A 14,123-nucleotide genomic window follows, 5' to 3' on the forward strand; every position below is an offset into this window, starting at 1 on the left:
AGAGCCCAGAAGGCACGTGCTTCTTGACCCCTCACGGAGCGGGAGTCAAAAAAACTTGAAATCTACTAATTTTCTTCATTGAAATAATTGCACTTATTTGAGTATCTTAGTTCTTCCTCTGAGCTGCTTTCCAGATCTGAGTGTCTTGTGAGGCGTGAATGGCAGCTTATCTTGCTGAGAGTGTGGAATAAAACCTTAGCAGCCTCTGGTGTTAAAGGGCTTGACTTATCTCAGGGTGGTGGCAGAGCGCCCTGGCTGGCTTTGCTGCTTTGTCTTTCCACTCCGTATTGTTGCTTAGCACAGCTGTCAAACACCTCGAGTGATCCTAAGAGCATGATGATGGACAGTCTATGCCACTCCTAGGACATCCTAGGTCAGTGGGCATTTTCCTTTTTAGCATTGACTCCTTAAGAAGTATGTGCCAAAAGAGATTTTGTTAGCTTTAAAGAACTATGAAATATGAATTAAGATACAGATAACGTAGTCTTCTGTAACACATAAAGCTTGTCGCACTCCATGAATAATCGTGTTTCTGAAAGGAGCATAAGTGTAACAAACTCAATTTAAAATGTAATTGGGGAATTCTCTGTTCCAAGGAACTCGGTGAAGTTTTCTTCTAAAGCTAATAATAATAATACTATTTAGCTACTTTGGAATTTGATAGATAATATCAATTTATATACTTTTCAAAAACCGTGGGCTGTCTCTCTCTATCTCTCTCTCTCTCTCTCTCTCTCTCTGAGCAAAAGGGGATAGGATAATCATTTATTTCCTTGTTATCTTCTACGGTTGGAGATAGCATAGGAGGCACTAGTTCTTGGGATGAAAGGACCCCTCCTCCCAGACTTTTTTTCCCCAACAGCCTCTCTATTACCAAGACAAAGTTTCAAAATGATTCTTTCATATTAAGCTCTTACTTTATCTGGATTTTATTTTTGCATAAAGAGCAAGGTAGAGAGTCAATATTTTCAATAAACTATCCCGGCACAATTTATCAAATCATCTATCTTTTTCCTATTGTATCTGCAATGCCAGCCAGCTATTATAGATCAATTTTTCGTATTTGTATGAGGCTTTCCCCAGATTCTTTTCTGTTTTATTGATCTATTCCTGCAATGACACAACACTGTCTTGATTATTCCTGATTTTTAATAGGTCTTGGTACTTAGTAAGAAAAGTCTCCCATCTAATTCTCCAAGGGTAGCTTAGCTATTCTTAACCCTTCACTCCTGCATTCAAGTTTTAGGATCATCTTTTCAAGTCAATTAAATGTCTTCTTAGGATTGTGATTGAGATTTTATTGAATCTATGTATTGATTGGGGATTATTGACATCTTTGTTATATTGTCTTCCTATTCATGAACTTAGATTAGTGCTACATTTTTATGTCTCCTTTCTTGTCCTTCAATAAGTTTTTTTGCTCCTGGGTACTGTGCTTTCACATGGGTTGAATTGTTTATTAGAGTTATGGGAACCAACACAATACTTTTAAACAGTGCTTGCTTTCACACCTAAACTATGTCTTTTGTCCAGGAGACCATCTCTTGCTCTATTGTAGATCCTGAGAATGAATGGGGACAGCAACAGAAGAGAGAGCCGTCAAGCCTCAACCAACCCCCAAAGTCAACCAACACAAGTGGTAGAACAAGTACTCCTGCTGGGATGAACAGAATTGGGGAAACCTTTGGGAAAACAATTTGTCAATTAAGATTATTCATAGTGGCACTGTACATAATGCGGAAAACAAGAACTAATCCAAGTGACTATCAACAGTATAATAAATCTTTATATATTTGTAAAACTTGGAACTCTGCAGTAGTGAAAATCAATGGACTACAGCTAAAAAGTGCAAAAAAGCGAGTCATATAGGAAAACATATAGCATGATTCAATTTATATGTAAGTTAAAATAGGCAAAACTAAGCTATATATTTTTAGGGATTTGTTCATATGTAGTAAGCTCACAAAAGTATAACAGGTTGATTAATAAAAAAATGTAGTCTGGTAGTTACTCTGTTGGGGAGAAAGAGGTGAATTGGGAAGGGTTACATGGAAGTTTTAAAGGTCCCGGTCTTTTGTACTTTTTAAACTGGGTGGTGGGTGCACGGGTGTGTCTGTTTTATTACTGTCTTCAAATTTTGGTATATTTTCTATAAACACTATGTGTATGGTACATTGCATAATAAAATTTTAGAAGGATGATAAACTAATTCTTTGCAAATTTTTAATTGAATGATATACAATAGTAATAAACCAATCTATCTATCTATCTATATACATATATAGTGGGTCTCAAGAAAGTGCATGCATATTTTAATGATGGTTATTTATTTAAAATGGCATTTATGTTTTTATGATATTACTGTAAGAAGTCTCAGGAAGAAAATATTTGAATGTTCGCTATTTCTTTTTCTTGAGTGACTATTAACTGCTGTGGGGAAAGCAAAGCTCTAGGCACTTATGATACATCATGGAACATAACTAGGATTCTGCCATTCTGGAGTACATACTCTAGCTAGGGGTGAGGATGGATGGCAGAGAGAGACAGACTGAAAACAGTGAGCATACTACGTTAATAAACTGTATCTTATGTTGGGAGGTGAGAAGCAACCACTAGAGCAGGGTCCTAAGTTCAGGATTGCTTGATGATGTGCCGTTTTGAACAAGGTGGACAGGGTGGGACTTCACGGAGGAGTTTACTTACTTCCGAGCAAAGACTTGAATGGGAGAGTGACCATGAGGGTTATTGGGGAAAGGTTGTTTCAGGTGGAGGGAACAGCTAAGGCAAAGGCCCTAAGATGGGAGCATGCCTGGGGTGTTTAAGGAATAGCAAGGGGCTGGAGTAGAGTTAGCAAGTGGCAATGATGTCAAAGAGGCAATGGAGGGTCATGAGGGCTTTCGTATGACTTCGTCGTTTTCTCTGAGTGAGGAAAGGGGTGATGATTCGATATCATATCAGAATCTGGCTGTCGTGTTGAGAACAGACTGTTAGGTGTTGAGGGCAGAAGCAGCTGGTAGCCTGTTACCACGGTCCAGGCAAGAGGTGATGTGGTACAGAGAGTCTCCAAGTATTTCTGAGATTGGCGGTATTCTATGGAGAAAAAATGTTGTTTAAGCACTCTGCATTTTTCTTGGACCTACATTCCAAGTAAGCAAATATCTGAACAACTGCTCTCAATCTTAGAATATGTTGGCAGTTGTATTCGAAATCTAAATATCCAATGTCTTTACATTTCAATAGAATTGTAAATTTTCCTTTACTACTTTAAAAATCCTCTTATAAGGTTATGGGAATTCTACCCAATAGAGTTGGGCAATTATTATAATTAATGGTTGTAAATGGACTATGTGACAACATGAAAAACCCTCAAGACGGGGCTTCCCTGGTGGCGCAGTGGTTGGGAGTCCGCCTGCCGATGCAGGGGACACGGGTTCGTGCCCCGGTCCGGGAAGGTCCCACATGCCGCGGAGCGGCTGGGCCTGTGAGCCATGGCCACTGAGCCTGCGCGTCCGGAGCCTGTGCTCCGCAACGGGAGAGGCCACAACAGTGAGAGGCCTGCATACCGCAAAAAAAAGAAAACAACCCTCAAGACGAAATGTTCCGTGAAATATAAAAACAAGAGGCAAACTGTGTATCTGTATAGTACGACTATTGAGCAAGAAACATCCGTGACCTTCCAGCTGGTCCAGGCCACTTCCTCTTGGACCTCATGTACTGTCGCGCTCCCCCTTGCTTGCCTTCCGATAAACACCTTGACCTTCCCATTGATACTTAAGCCTCCCAAGCATGCTGTTTCTTCAGAGTCTTTGCATGGGCTGCTCCCTCTGCCTGCAGGGCCGTTACTCTGTGGCCCTCATGGGCCTGCATGACTGACTTCTTCACCTTCACCAGCGAGGCCTTGACAGACATAGCAACCCCCTTCTCCCTTGGCACCTCCTATCCCCTTGATTTGGTTTGTTTTTCCCACCATACTTATCACTACCCAACAGGCACTTCGCTTTATTTGTGTATTTGCTTATTGTCTCTCTCCCTCCAACTGAAAAGTAAACTCCCCAAGGGCAGGGGTCTGTTTTCTTCAGGTTTTGTTTTTGAACCGTACCTGGCATAGAGTAGGTACACACAAGAAATTGTTGAATGAAGGACTATGACAAAGGCCTGAAGTTTTAAAAATTGTTAACAATTATTGATGATTCACACTCTAGACCTTATTGGAGAATGAAGGGATCACGTGGAAGGTTATTAAAGGAAGGAGCTAAGGGTCTATTGAAATCACCTCGGAGAAGTTGAGTTGAGGGGCTGGCCCCTGTGCGTCAGGGCATGAGAAGCGCTTGGCACACCGGTAAGCCTCGGGTAAGCTGTAACCTAGATGCTGAGGGGTCAGTAGAGGCAAGGGAACACTTCTCCTACTGAGAATGTGGACTCTGGCCTAAGGAGTTAATGAGAAATGCCACCGTCAAGACAACGTCTAGTACTAGAAGAAGGCGCTGGGCAGACCATATCAGAGGAGAAAAGGCCCGTCCCAGGGACAAAGGCACCCCTGGCTGGTTTCCTAGGTCTGGGAAAAGCAGGCAAGCTCTGGGCTGGAGAAAGACAGCAGCCAGAGGGCAGATTTCGTAGCAAGCAAGGAAATGATCAGAGCAAGCTATCAGCCTCATGTTGAGCTTGCAAATTCTAACTGCATGTAGCTTATGGCGCTCTGGCTGGGGAATTTTGGGCAGAACTTCGATTCACCTGCTATACATAGTAGAGCAGTACTATGTCATGCTAAAATATCAGAATAATCCCATACGGGTTGGAAAATAGCTGCTGCTCAAGCTTGTCCCCCAGCATCCCAGCCCCATCTCCCCAGGATCCAGAGCTTTAGAGATGAAGCTTGGGGCCCCTGGGATCCTGCTAGTATCTCTTTAATTGGCTGGGACCTGTTATATAGCTTGCTAAACATTTTTATTATCATACCTGCAAAGTAATAGAATAGATTATGTCTAGAAAAATCAAATGAAGAAGGAATGTGGAGATATTTGGACTTTTTAGAGTCATAGGAGAGTCATCAGGAAAAGCTAGAGAAAATCCTAGGAATAAAGAGACTCTGCAGCTAAAATGTAAGTTGTCTGTGACCTAGAAGAGGCAGGAAGTTGTGTTCCCTTCGTTCATGGCTAAAGTACAATCTCTTTCCTTGTTCGCCCAGCACAGGTGAGGAACATAAGGACCTTGTGTTTCATTTCAAGAAGTCAGAGGCGGGCTTCCCTGGTGGTGCAGTGGTTGAGAGTCCGCCTGCCGCTTCAGGAGACACGGGTTCGTGCCCCGGTCCGGGAAGATCCCAAGTGCCGCAGAGCGGCTGGGCCTGTGAGCCATAGCCGCTGAGCCTGCGCGTCCGGAGCCTGTGCTCCACGACGGGAGAGACCACAACAGTGAGAGGCCCGCGTACTGCAAAAAAAAAAAAAAAAAGTCAGAGCCATTGAGATGTGGTTATAGACACTTTCTTATTCTATTTTTAAATCAACCAAAAAGGTAGACATTTGTGATGGGGAAACTGGTCTAAATATTTAACCCCATCATTACTCTAACACCGAGCACAGGGAAGCCAGGGAAATCACAATTGCACATCCTAGCCCTGAGAAAGTACAGAGCCAGAACTCTGCAAGGTGGGATGCCCGTGTCTCCTCCGACCTCTGAAACCAGCGTGCCCGGGGTTATAAGTACTACCACTTACTCGGCTGTCTTGTGGCAGTTACACGCACATGCCTGCCATTCAGAGTTTTGGAGTGTGCGTTGACATCTGTGTGTGTGTATGAAGATAAACGGGTGCTTGTTTCGATGCAGGGCGTGATACAAGGACCCTGCTGGTATGCTGTTGGGAACCTCCGGTAAAGCCTGTAGGATGGGTTATGGCCCTTGGACTCACTCACTTGTGGACCTGTTCAGGGTGTAATCTATTTTCAGTCTACGATTGTCTGTTTAATGTAGGAGCAGAAGCTTTCACTGAAACAGAACATTGAATCAAATCCACATCTACTAAACAAATTAACAATTTTGTGGAGGGTTTTTTTCTTCCCCCCTAAAATACAGCTCTTTCTCTGGTAGTTCAAAAACAATTGCTGTAGGACTTCCCTGGTGGCGCAGTGGTTGAGAGTCCGCCTGCCGATGCAGGGGACACGGGTTCGTGCCCCGGTTTGGGAAGATCCCACATGCTGCGGAGCGGCTGGGCCTGTGAGCCATGGCCACTGGGTCTGCGCATCTGGCGCCTGTGCTCCGCAACGGGAGAGGCCCGCGTACCGAAAAAAAAAAAAAATTGCTGTAAAAACTTGCATTTTAGGAGGGGAAGAATCAGAAGATGACTATAAAGCTTAGGGAGCCTAGAGGAAAAATGGAAAGGGGAACTATTGTAGTTATCCTATTGGGGTAAACATAGGAAAATTTAACTCAGAAACTAAGAGAATATTCCAGTGCACCAAATATATAGACGCAGCCCTCTGAACTCAGCACCAGGGCGTGCACTGAACAGGTCAGAGAGACCCCAGTCCCAATGCCTCAGTGGGAAAAGTACCCCCTGGAGTTGTCCACAGAATCACCCTGTTACTGCCACTAATTAGGGCTGAAAAGTGAGATGACCTTGATTTGTCTTTCCCTACACCAGACACACAATCAATTCCACCATTGTTTTTCAGATCAAGGCATTTAGCATTTTTCACCTTTGTTTGCCAAGCTTTTACTGGAACCGTTTGATGGTCCATTTGATTTAACCATAAAGATGGATTCGGCAGAGATTGTGGTCGTTTTAATAACTCATCACACAGGTGAAGGTCCTGAGCTCCACACCCAGCTGCAAACTGTCGCCTGCCTTGGACTGACCATGGACTCCCTGGAGACGGGCTGGGCTGCAGCTTAGTTAATCTGGCTACACCGCCTGTGCCCCAGACTAGGGGAACCCTGGTTAAAAGGTCTGATTGTTTTCTTGTTTCGTAAGAGTCAGACTGCCTGGATTCAAATCCTGGCTCTATCACTTTGTAGCTTTGTGACCTCTGGCAACTTATTGAATCTTAGTGACCCACATATGCCATGGGGATAATAACTGGGTTATTATAGGAAGCACATTCGGTGATATATGCAAACACTTAGTACAATGCCTGTTCGTAGGAAAACACCTAATAAATTTTAGTTGCTGTGATAATGAAGCACTTGCCCTATTTTTCAAAAGCCATTTTAGCCAGATCGAATCTGTACCAAAAAGGCTATTGCTCATGAGATTTATACTTTCCTGTTTCTAATAATGTCAACTTGTAAAGATTTATATAAGTTCATTTATATCTGTTAGCTTAACTTGGAGATGTTGGAGATTTGGTCTTTCTTCATAAATGTTTATGTGAGGATGAAAGCCCCATGACTCGCATTAATACATATCATCATGGACGTGTATTGTATTGACTCAGTGTCTATTATATGCATGTGTGAAACTGAACCACGTAAAAGCAGAAATTAGGCGTTCCTGCCAAAAGGAAGTGAATTGAAAGGAGGAGAAGCAGAGCCTTTGCGAGGAGAAAATTGTCCTATCTCTCAGCCAGTGTCAGAATGTGGAAATGTTTACAAAATGCTCATTAAAAGAAAAAAGGATTGCAAGATAGAAACAAAATCTGGTGCACAAGTTTACACTAGGGAGATAAGAAAGGCTAGGCCCCTATGGGGGATTTTGTTATCCAATTACTGCAACCTGATTTTGGGGGGTGAGAGGAAGAGTGGTAGGGGGAGGGAGAGAGGGGAAGTTTCCAAACTTGTCTCCAGTGACACGAGACATTTACGCTCCGCAAGATAAAACTGCCACTTAGAGCCCAGGAGCGCTAAACCTTCCTGGGTTGGCCTGGGGGCTGGAGCAGAGTCATGGGTTCCCTGGCCCTGCAGCTGTGTGCTCTCTCCTGCCTGGTGGCTCACTCGGTTTCTGGCAGCCCCATCATGAGCCTGGAGCAGTCGCCTCTGGAAGAAGATATGCCCCTGTTTGATGATGTCTTCTCAGAGCAAGATGGTGTCGACTTTAACACCCTGCTACAGAGCATGAAGAAAGAGTTTCTCAAGACATTGAACCTGTCGGACATCCCGATGCAGGATGCAGCCAAAGTCGACCCACCAGAGTACATGTTGGAACTCTACAACAAATTTGCAACAGACAGGACCTCCATGCCATCTGCCAACATCATTAGGAGTTTCAAGAACGAAGGTAAGTGGAGATTTTACTGATCAAATTTGGCTTCGAGTTTTTAGAAGCGGTGAGTAAATTTACAATGCATGGAGATGATAAAGGTGAAAACATCTATATAGGGGTGTGTGTACACAGATACCCCCAAACCAGGCACATTTTGGTCTATACTGTTTTCATGGTCATTTTCCAAATACTATTGAAAGGTATTAAAGAATATCTTTTAATCCAACGCCGTAAAGTGTCTACCATTTTGACATTATAATTGGGTCTTTGCAAATTTTCAATTTGGACAGCAGGTAATAAAAAATATTAATGTTGGTCTACCGCTGTACCTTTGTCTGTCGTTTTCCAGATAGGGCTCAGTTCCGTTTAGCTTTTAATTGACTACAAAATTTGTCAACTTCTACATAGAATGAAAATGATGACAATAGGTAAAATACAGAAAGTTGTGATTTGCGTTTCGCTCAAACTTTGGGTGAGTTTCCATTTTGTGACCTTATTTAAGAAATGTTCAAACAGGATGGAAACATATTTTAGAGATTCTTCCTAAAGTGTTGTTTTGTTTGTTGTGACGTGTATATCCTTGAAGCACTGTTTGTAGTTTCCAGGAAGTGCGCATGGTCCAATTAACGATCCAGCTTATTCTGTGTGTTTATGAAGAGCAATGTACAATCTTTAAATACCAGCGGGAAAAGTGTGTTTTCTGCCCCCAGATCTTTATTGAGTACTAAATCTAATCACTTAGCAAGTTAATCCTTTATTTAATATGGTGCAAGTAATCAAGAAAATTTTTTTCTAATATCTATGGTAAAAGTTGTGGGTCCAAAGTAACGAATTCTTTCATATTTACCAATTATGCTTTGATAGTCATTAACCAGGTACAAAAGAGGGTTTGGATAGATGTTGGCCAAGTATTCTTGAAAGCAAAAAGGCGGTGACAAGATTTAGCTCAAGATTTGGATTTTTCAGACAGGGTTGACTTAGTAGATGTGGATAATTAGCTTAATTTCTCTGAATCCGAATTTCCTCAACTGTAAATTGGGGACAATATACCTACGTAACACAATTGAGCAATTTCAAAGCGGTTACAAGTAAGAAAGTACTACATTTGCTACGAAGTATTAAACAAATGTCAGTGTTTACTAATGAATTCCTTAAATTCTAGGCATTGGGGGAAATGTTGAATAGGTATTGCTCAGTCCTGGAGATACTATTTGCCTTTAAAATTTAGGTGACTGCCAAAATTTCAAATATTTAGTAACATATTGGAAATGTGACTTAGTAACATTTAGTAACATGATGGAAATGAAAAGCTGAAATTACAGATTCTTTCTGTGGTCAGTCTGAATTGAAAATAAACATCCTCCTTCCCTGGGAAGCCTTCCTAATGTTTCTGAGTGCGGATCCCTGGGTGGCTGGCTCAGGGTGTGGGTGGGAAAGTATTCGCATCCCTGGGGAAAATAGGAGTTTTTCAGTTCTCACTTCTGTGGAGGATTTCGATGGTCCGGGTGAGGAAATGAGCTTCTTATTACTGAATATCAGTGAGGGTAGGAGCAAACCTCTCAGTAGACAACCCAGCTGCCCACACCTCTGCCAGTCCACTGGTGAAAATGCACAGCCCAAGGTCATGAATCCTGCACTGGGCTCGCCCTGTCGGCTGTTATTGTCTTTCTTTGATTCTCTGCGTTTGCTCAGTGCAACTCCCTAGGAGACAAAGACCAAGAAAACAAAACAAAACCTCCTCCAAATCTAACTAACAGAGGAAAACAAGTGCTGCTTCAAGGTGGAAAAAGCATGACTTTATTTCCTACCACTGCTTTGACCTCTCCTTGTCATCTTGGGGAGGTCAATTCTCTGCATTGAGGCTTGATTTCTTCCAGAATCAAATGAACAGGATACCAATACCAACATTATAGGGTTATTGTAAGAACTAAATAAAACAATTTGCAAAGCACCTGGCACGTGAAATTTGCTCAGCAAACACTAGCTCCCTTGCCTGAAGTGTAACACCTCCATTATTACTATATTTGCACATGCACAGTGAACTTATTTTTATATCAGCTTTATTGAAGTATCATGGGCATAAACAATAAACTTCACATATTTAAAGTGTATAATTTGATAGGGTTTGACATATGTAAACATCCATTGGAACCATCACCACCATCAAGATAGTGAACATATTCATACCACCAAAAATGTCCTTGTGCTCCTTGGTAAACCCTTCCTCCCGCTACAGTGAGCTTTTATTGTGCATTTTTCTAAAGGATGGAACAACCAGTCTCTTCCCCTACTTTTGGTCTTCTCATGCTTCCTGTCCAAGGGGAATGAAGTTTTCTCCATTCCTATAAGGGGCGGGGGACAACTACCATATTACTTGATGTATTAAGGACACATGTCATGCCCATAAATCAATTCAGTCTGATGCCCAGAAACATCAACTCATTAATATTTTTAAAGTGCTACCTCTGTTTAAAGCATCATGGTAGATTGGAGGCATAGAAGGGAGGTTAAGCTGTGGTACGTGCCATTAGGATGACAATCTAGTTGGGAAAAATCCATTCATATAGACAACTGAAAATCAAGGATGTAAATGGCAAGGTCAAAGGAGAGGTATAGAGGGTAAATACTCAAGTTACCCAGAGAGGAGTGGGCTCCCATATAGGGAGGTGAAGAAGGGAGGGCCCCATAGGGAGGGGTCACAGCTAGATAGATGGAGACGAGGGGGTAGAGCTTTCCAAGGGTCAGAAGAACATATCCAAAGGTGCAGTATACAGTAAAGCAAAGGACTGTTTTGGCAAGTAGTGAAGTTATCAGTCTACTTTATTTTTTATTTTATTTTTTTTTGCGGTACGCGGGTCTGTCACTGTTGTGGCCTCTCCCGTTGCGGAGCACAGGCTCCGGACGCGCAGGCTCAGGGGCCATGGCTCACGGGCCCAGCCGCTCCGCGGCATGTGGGATCTTCCCGGACCGGGGCACGAACCCGCGTTCCCCGCATCGGCAGGCGGACTCTCAACCACTGCGCCACCAGGGAAGCCCCTATCAGTCTACTTTAAATAGGAGACTTTGTTTAATATTTCTACAAATATTAATTGATAAATTGCAATGTTCCATGCTGTAGGGGATGAATGGGAGCTATGACTGGATCAAGTGGTTAAGACCTAATCATAGCTAGCTTTGCGAGCCACGCTAGAGAGTTTCAATTCATTCCACTGACCTATATTTCTCACTGGCAGTGTATGAGATGATTTTCGGTGGTACCCAGAGGAAGCTGTGAATCATGTGAAATCAGTATATGTTTTTATTAAAGTGGATTGAAAAAAATCCACGTAACTATCATCTTGAACCCCCTCATTTCATGAATACTGTTGCTTAGGACAAGTCTAAAAGAGGAAGTTAGTATAAAAACAATATTATCAAGTTAAAGAAAAATATTTAAAAGTACAATCTGGAACAAGGACCTCACTGAAATCATGAATTGGCTATACAATTGGGAAAGGCGGCCAAAGATGATAGCGACCCCCTCAATTGGTGGTCCTCAGCATCTTTGGTGTCATGGAACTTTTTGATTGACGACAGATGTCTTCAGGGATTCCTTGTAGACAGGTGTTACCTGGGACGGGTATAGAGGAGATTTGGACGCCTATAAAATTCTCAGATAGGGTGTCAACATAATAATATTTGGAGGTGTGCTTCTAAGACAACAGGACCTTTACAATTTTATTTCATGAACATTCTGAGCGATTCCTATGTGCTGCACTTCCATGCCAGGTGCTAAGAGTACAAAATTAAGGCAACCAATCTATCCCCCCCCGCAAGGTTCGTTTCCCCTCATTCTTCCTTTTGGAGGACCACAAACCCCAAATTCAAGTGCTGTGACCCCCTTAGTGTCATGCCTATCCTGTTGACCTTGTCAGGCTTTGTTGTCTAAAGCAGGGATCAGCAAACTTTTTCTGTCAAGGGCCAGGGAGATGGTAGATATTTTGGGTTTTGTGGGCCGTATGATCTTGGTCGAGACTTAATGGATTTAATTCTGCCATTGTAGTGCAACAATAGTCACAAACACAATGCAGAAATGAATGGGTGAAACCCTTCAGTAACCCTTTATTTCCAAAAACAGGTGGCAGGCCTGCTTTGGCCTGTGGGCTAGGTTTACCGCCCACTGGTCTACATGGATGTTTCTCAGGAAGACCCCGACTATGTGAGGGTCTCCATCCATTACAAGTACAAATATGAAAAGCCATGACAGCGTCACTGAAAAGCTTCAAGAAAAAAACAACCACCACACGTGTCTCGTTTGATAGCTCCTCACTGGTTAGAAAAATTGGGGGCTTGCCTGGACAATCTCCAAGGTCCCTCCCAGGTCTATAATTCTGTGACGGATAAGCTATGCAAACAAGGCTGGGTGCGTTTTCTCTCATTCAGGAGGCAGCCATTTTCCATTTTAGTCAGCTTAACTCAGTCTAGCGTTCTACCCTTGATCTTCAGTATTCCCTCTTAGAGAATGCTAACACTGTGTTTGTTCTCATTGATTTTCCCTCATTCTCTCTGTATCAAGCCTCCTGAATGGACAGGCGCTCTTATTGAATAAATAAGCATCTGTTTTTCTCTGTAGCATACTGCAAATGTGATTTCTCTTTTTTTTCAGATCTCTTTTCCCAACCAGCCAGTTTTAATGGGCTCCGAAAATACCCTCTCCTCTTCAATGTGTCCATCCCTCACCATGAAGAGGTCATCATGGCTGAACTCAGGTTGTACACCCTGGTGCAAAGAGATCGCATGATATATGAAGGAGTGGACCGGAAAATTACCATTTTCGAAGTACTAGAGAGCAAAGGGGACCGTGAGGGTGAGAGAAGCATGCTGGTCTTGGTGTCCGGGGAGATCTATGGAACCAACAGTGAGTGGGAGACTTTTGATGTCACCGATGCCATCAGGCATTGGCAAAAGTCAGGCTCATCCACCCACCAGCTGGAGGTTCATATTGAGAGCAAACATGAAATGGAGGATGTTGGCAGGGGACAACTGGAAATAGACACTAGTGCCCGGAATAAGCATGTCCCTTTGCTTGTCGTGTTTTCTGATGACCAAAGCAGTGAGAAGGAGAGGAAGGAGGAACTGAACGAAATGATTGCCCACGAGCAACTTCCGGAAATGGACAACCTGGGACTGGAAGGTTATTCCAGCGGACCTGGGGAAGAGGCTTTGCTGCAGATGAGGTCAAACATCATCTATGACTCCACTGCCCGCATCAGAAGGAACGCAAAAGGAAACTACTGCAAGAGGACCCCGCTGTACATCGACTTCAAGGAGATTGGCTGGGACTCTTGGATCATCGCCCCGCCCGGATACGAAGCCTACGAATGCCGTGGTGTTTGCAATTACCCCCTGGCAGAGCACCTCACCCCCACAAAGCATGCGATTATCCAGGCCTTGGTCCACCTCAAGAATTCCCAGAAGGCTTCCAAAGCCTGCTGTGTGCCCACCAAGCTGGAGCCCATCTCCATTCTCTATTTAGACAAAGGGGTCGTCACCTACAAGTTTAAATATGAGGGCATGGCCGTCTCTGAGTGTGGCTGTAGATAGGAGAGGAGACCTGTGGCTTATTTAATAACTGTACATGTGTATATTTTGTGTTCCTATTTAATGAGATTATTTAATAAGGGTGTACAGATCATAGAAGCTTGCTGCCTTAGGGAATTTGACAGGGCGGTTTTGTTGTAGGAAATGCATAATTTACTCCACAGTCTAGTCCCTTCCAATCTATGTTTCTTTGGACTTGCCATTTCCCTGCAATGCCATCTCTAATAGTAAGTGGCAAGCCCACACTACTTGCCCTTTAGGCCGATTCGAAAGCAACACCCCTAAGCAGAAAAATACTGTCGAGAGAGGTAGATATTTGTGTATGTATATGTGTACATAGATAAACTTATAA

General features: G+C 43.1%; 1 protein-coding gene across 1 annotated transcript; it reads left to right on the forward strand.

Annotated features, from left to right (window-relative positions):
- The first annotated feature begins 7,872 nt into the window (after positions 1-7,872).
- On the forward strand, positions 7,873-13,774 carry BMP10 (bone morphogenetic protein 10). The gene is made up of 2 exons (XM_004316503.3): positions 7,873-8,206; positions 12,837-13,774. The coding sequence occupies exons 1-2, from the start codon at positions 7,873-7,875 to the stop codon at positions 13,772-13,774; spliced, it is 1,272 nt and encodes a 423-aa protein (XP_004316551.2).
- Positions 13,775-14,123: the final 349 nt, after the last annotated feature.

Source organism: Tursiops truncatus, chromosome 14, assembly GCF_011762595.2.
Source record: "Tursiops truncatus isolate mTurTru1 chromosome 14, mTurTru1.mat.Y, whole genome shotgun sequence".
Taxonomy (NCBI): Eukaryota; Metazoa; Chordata; class Mammalia; order Artiodactyla; family Delphinidae; genus Tursiops; species Tursiops truncatus.

Excerpts from the sequence above, each read along its gene's own strand:
- BMP10 (XM_004316503.3), top strand. The coding sequence starts at position 7,873 with ATGGGTTCCCTGGCCCTGCAGCTGTGTGCTCTCTCCTGCCTGGTGGCT. Across the intron at positions 8,207-12,836 it reads TAGGAGTTTCAAGAACGAAG|ATCTCTTTTCCCAACCAGCC; the intron begins GTAAGTGGAGAT and ends CTTTTTTTTCAG.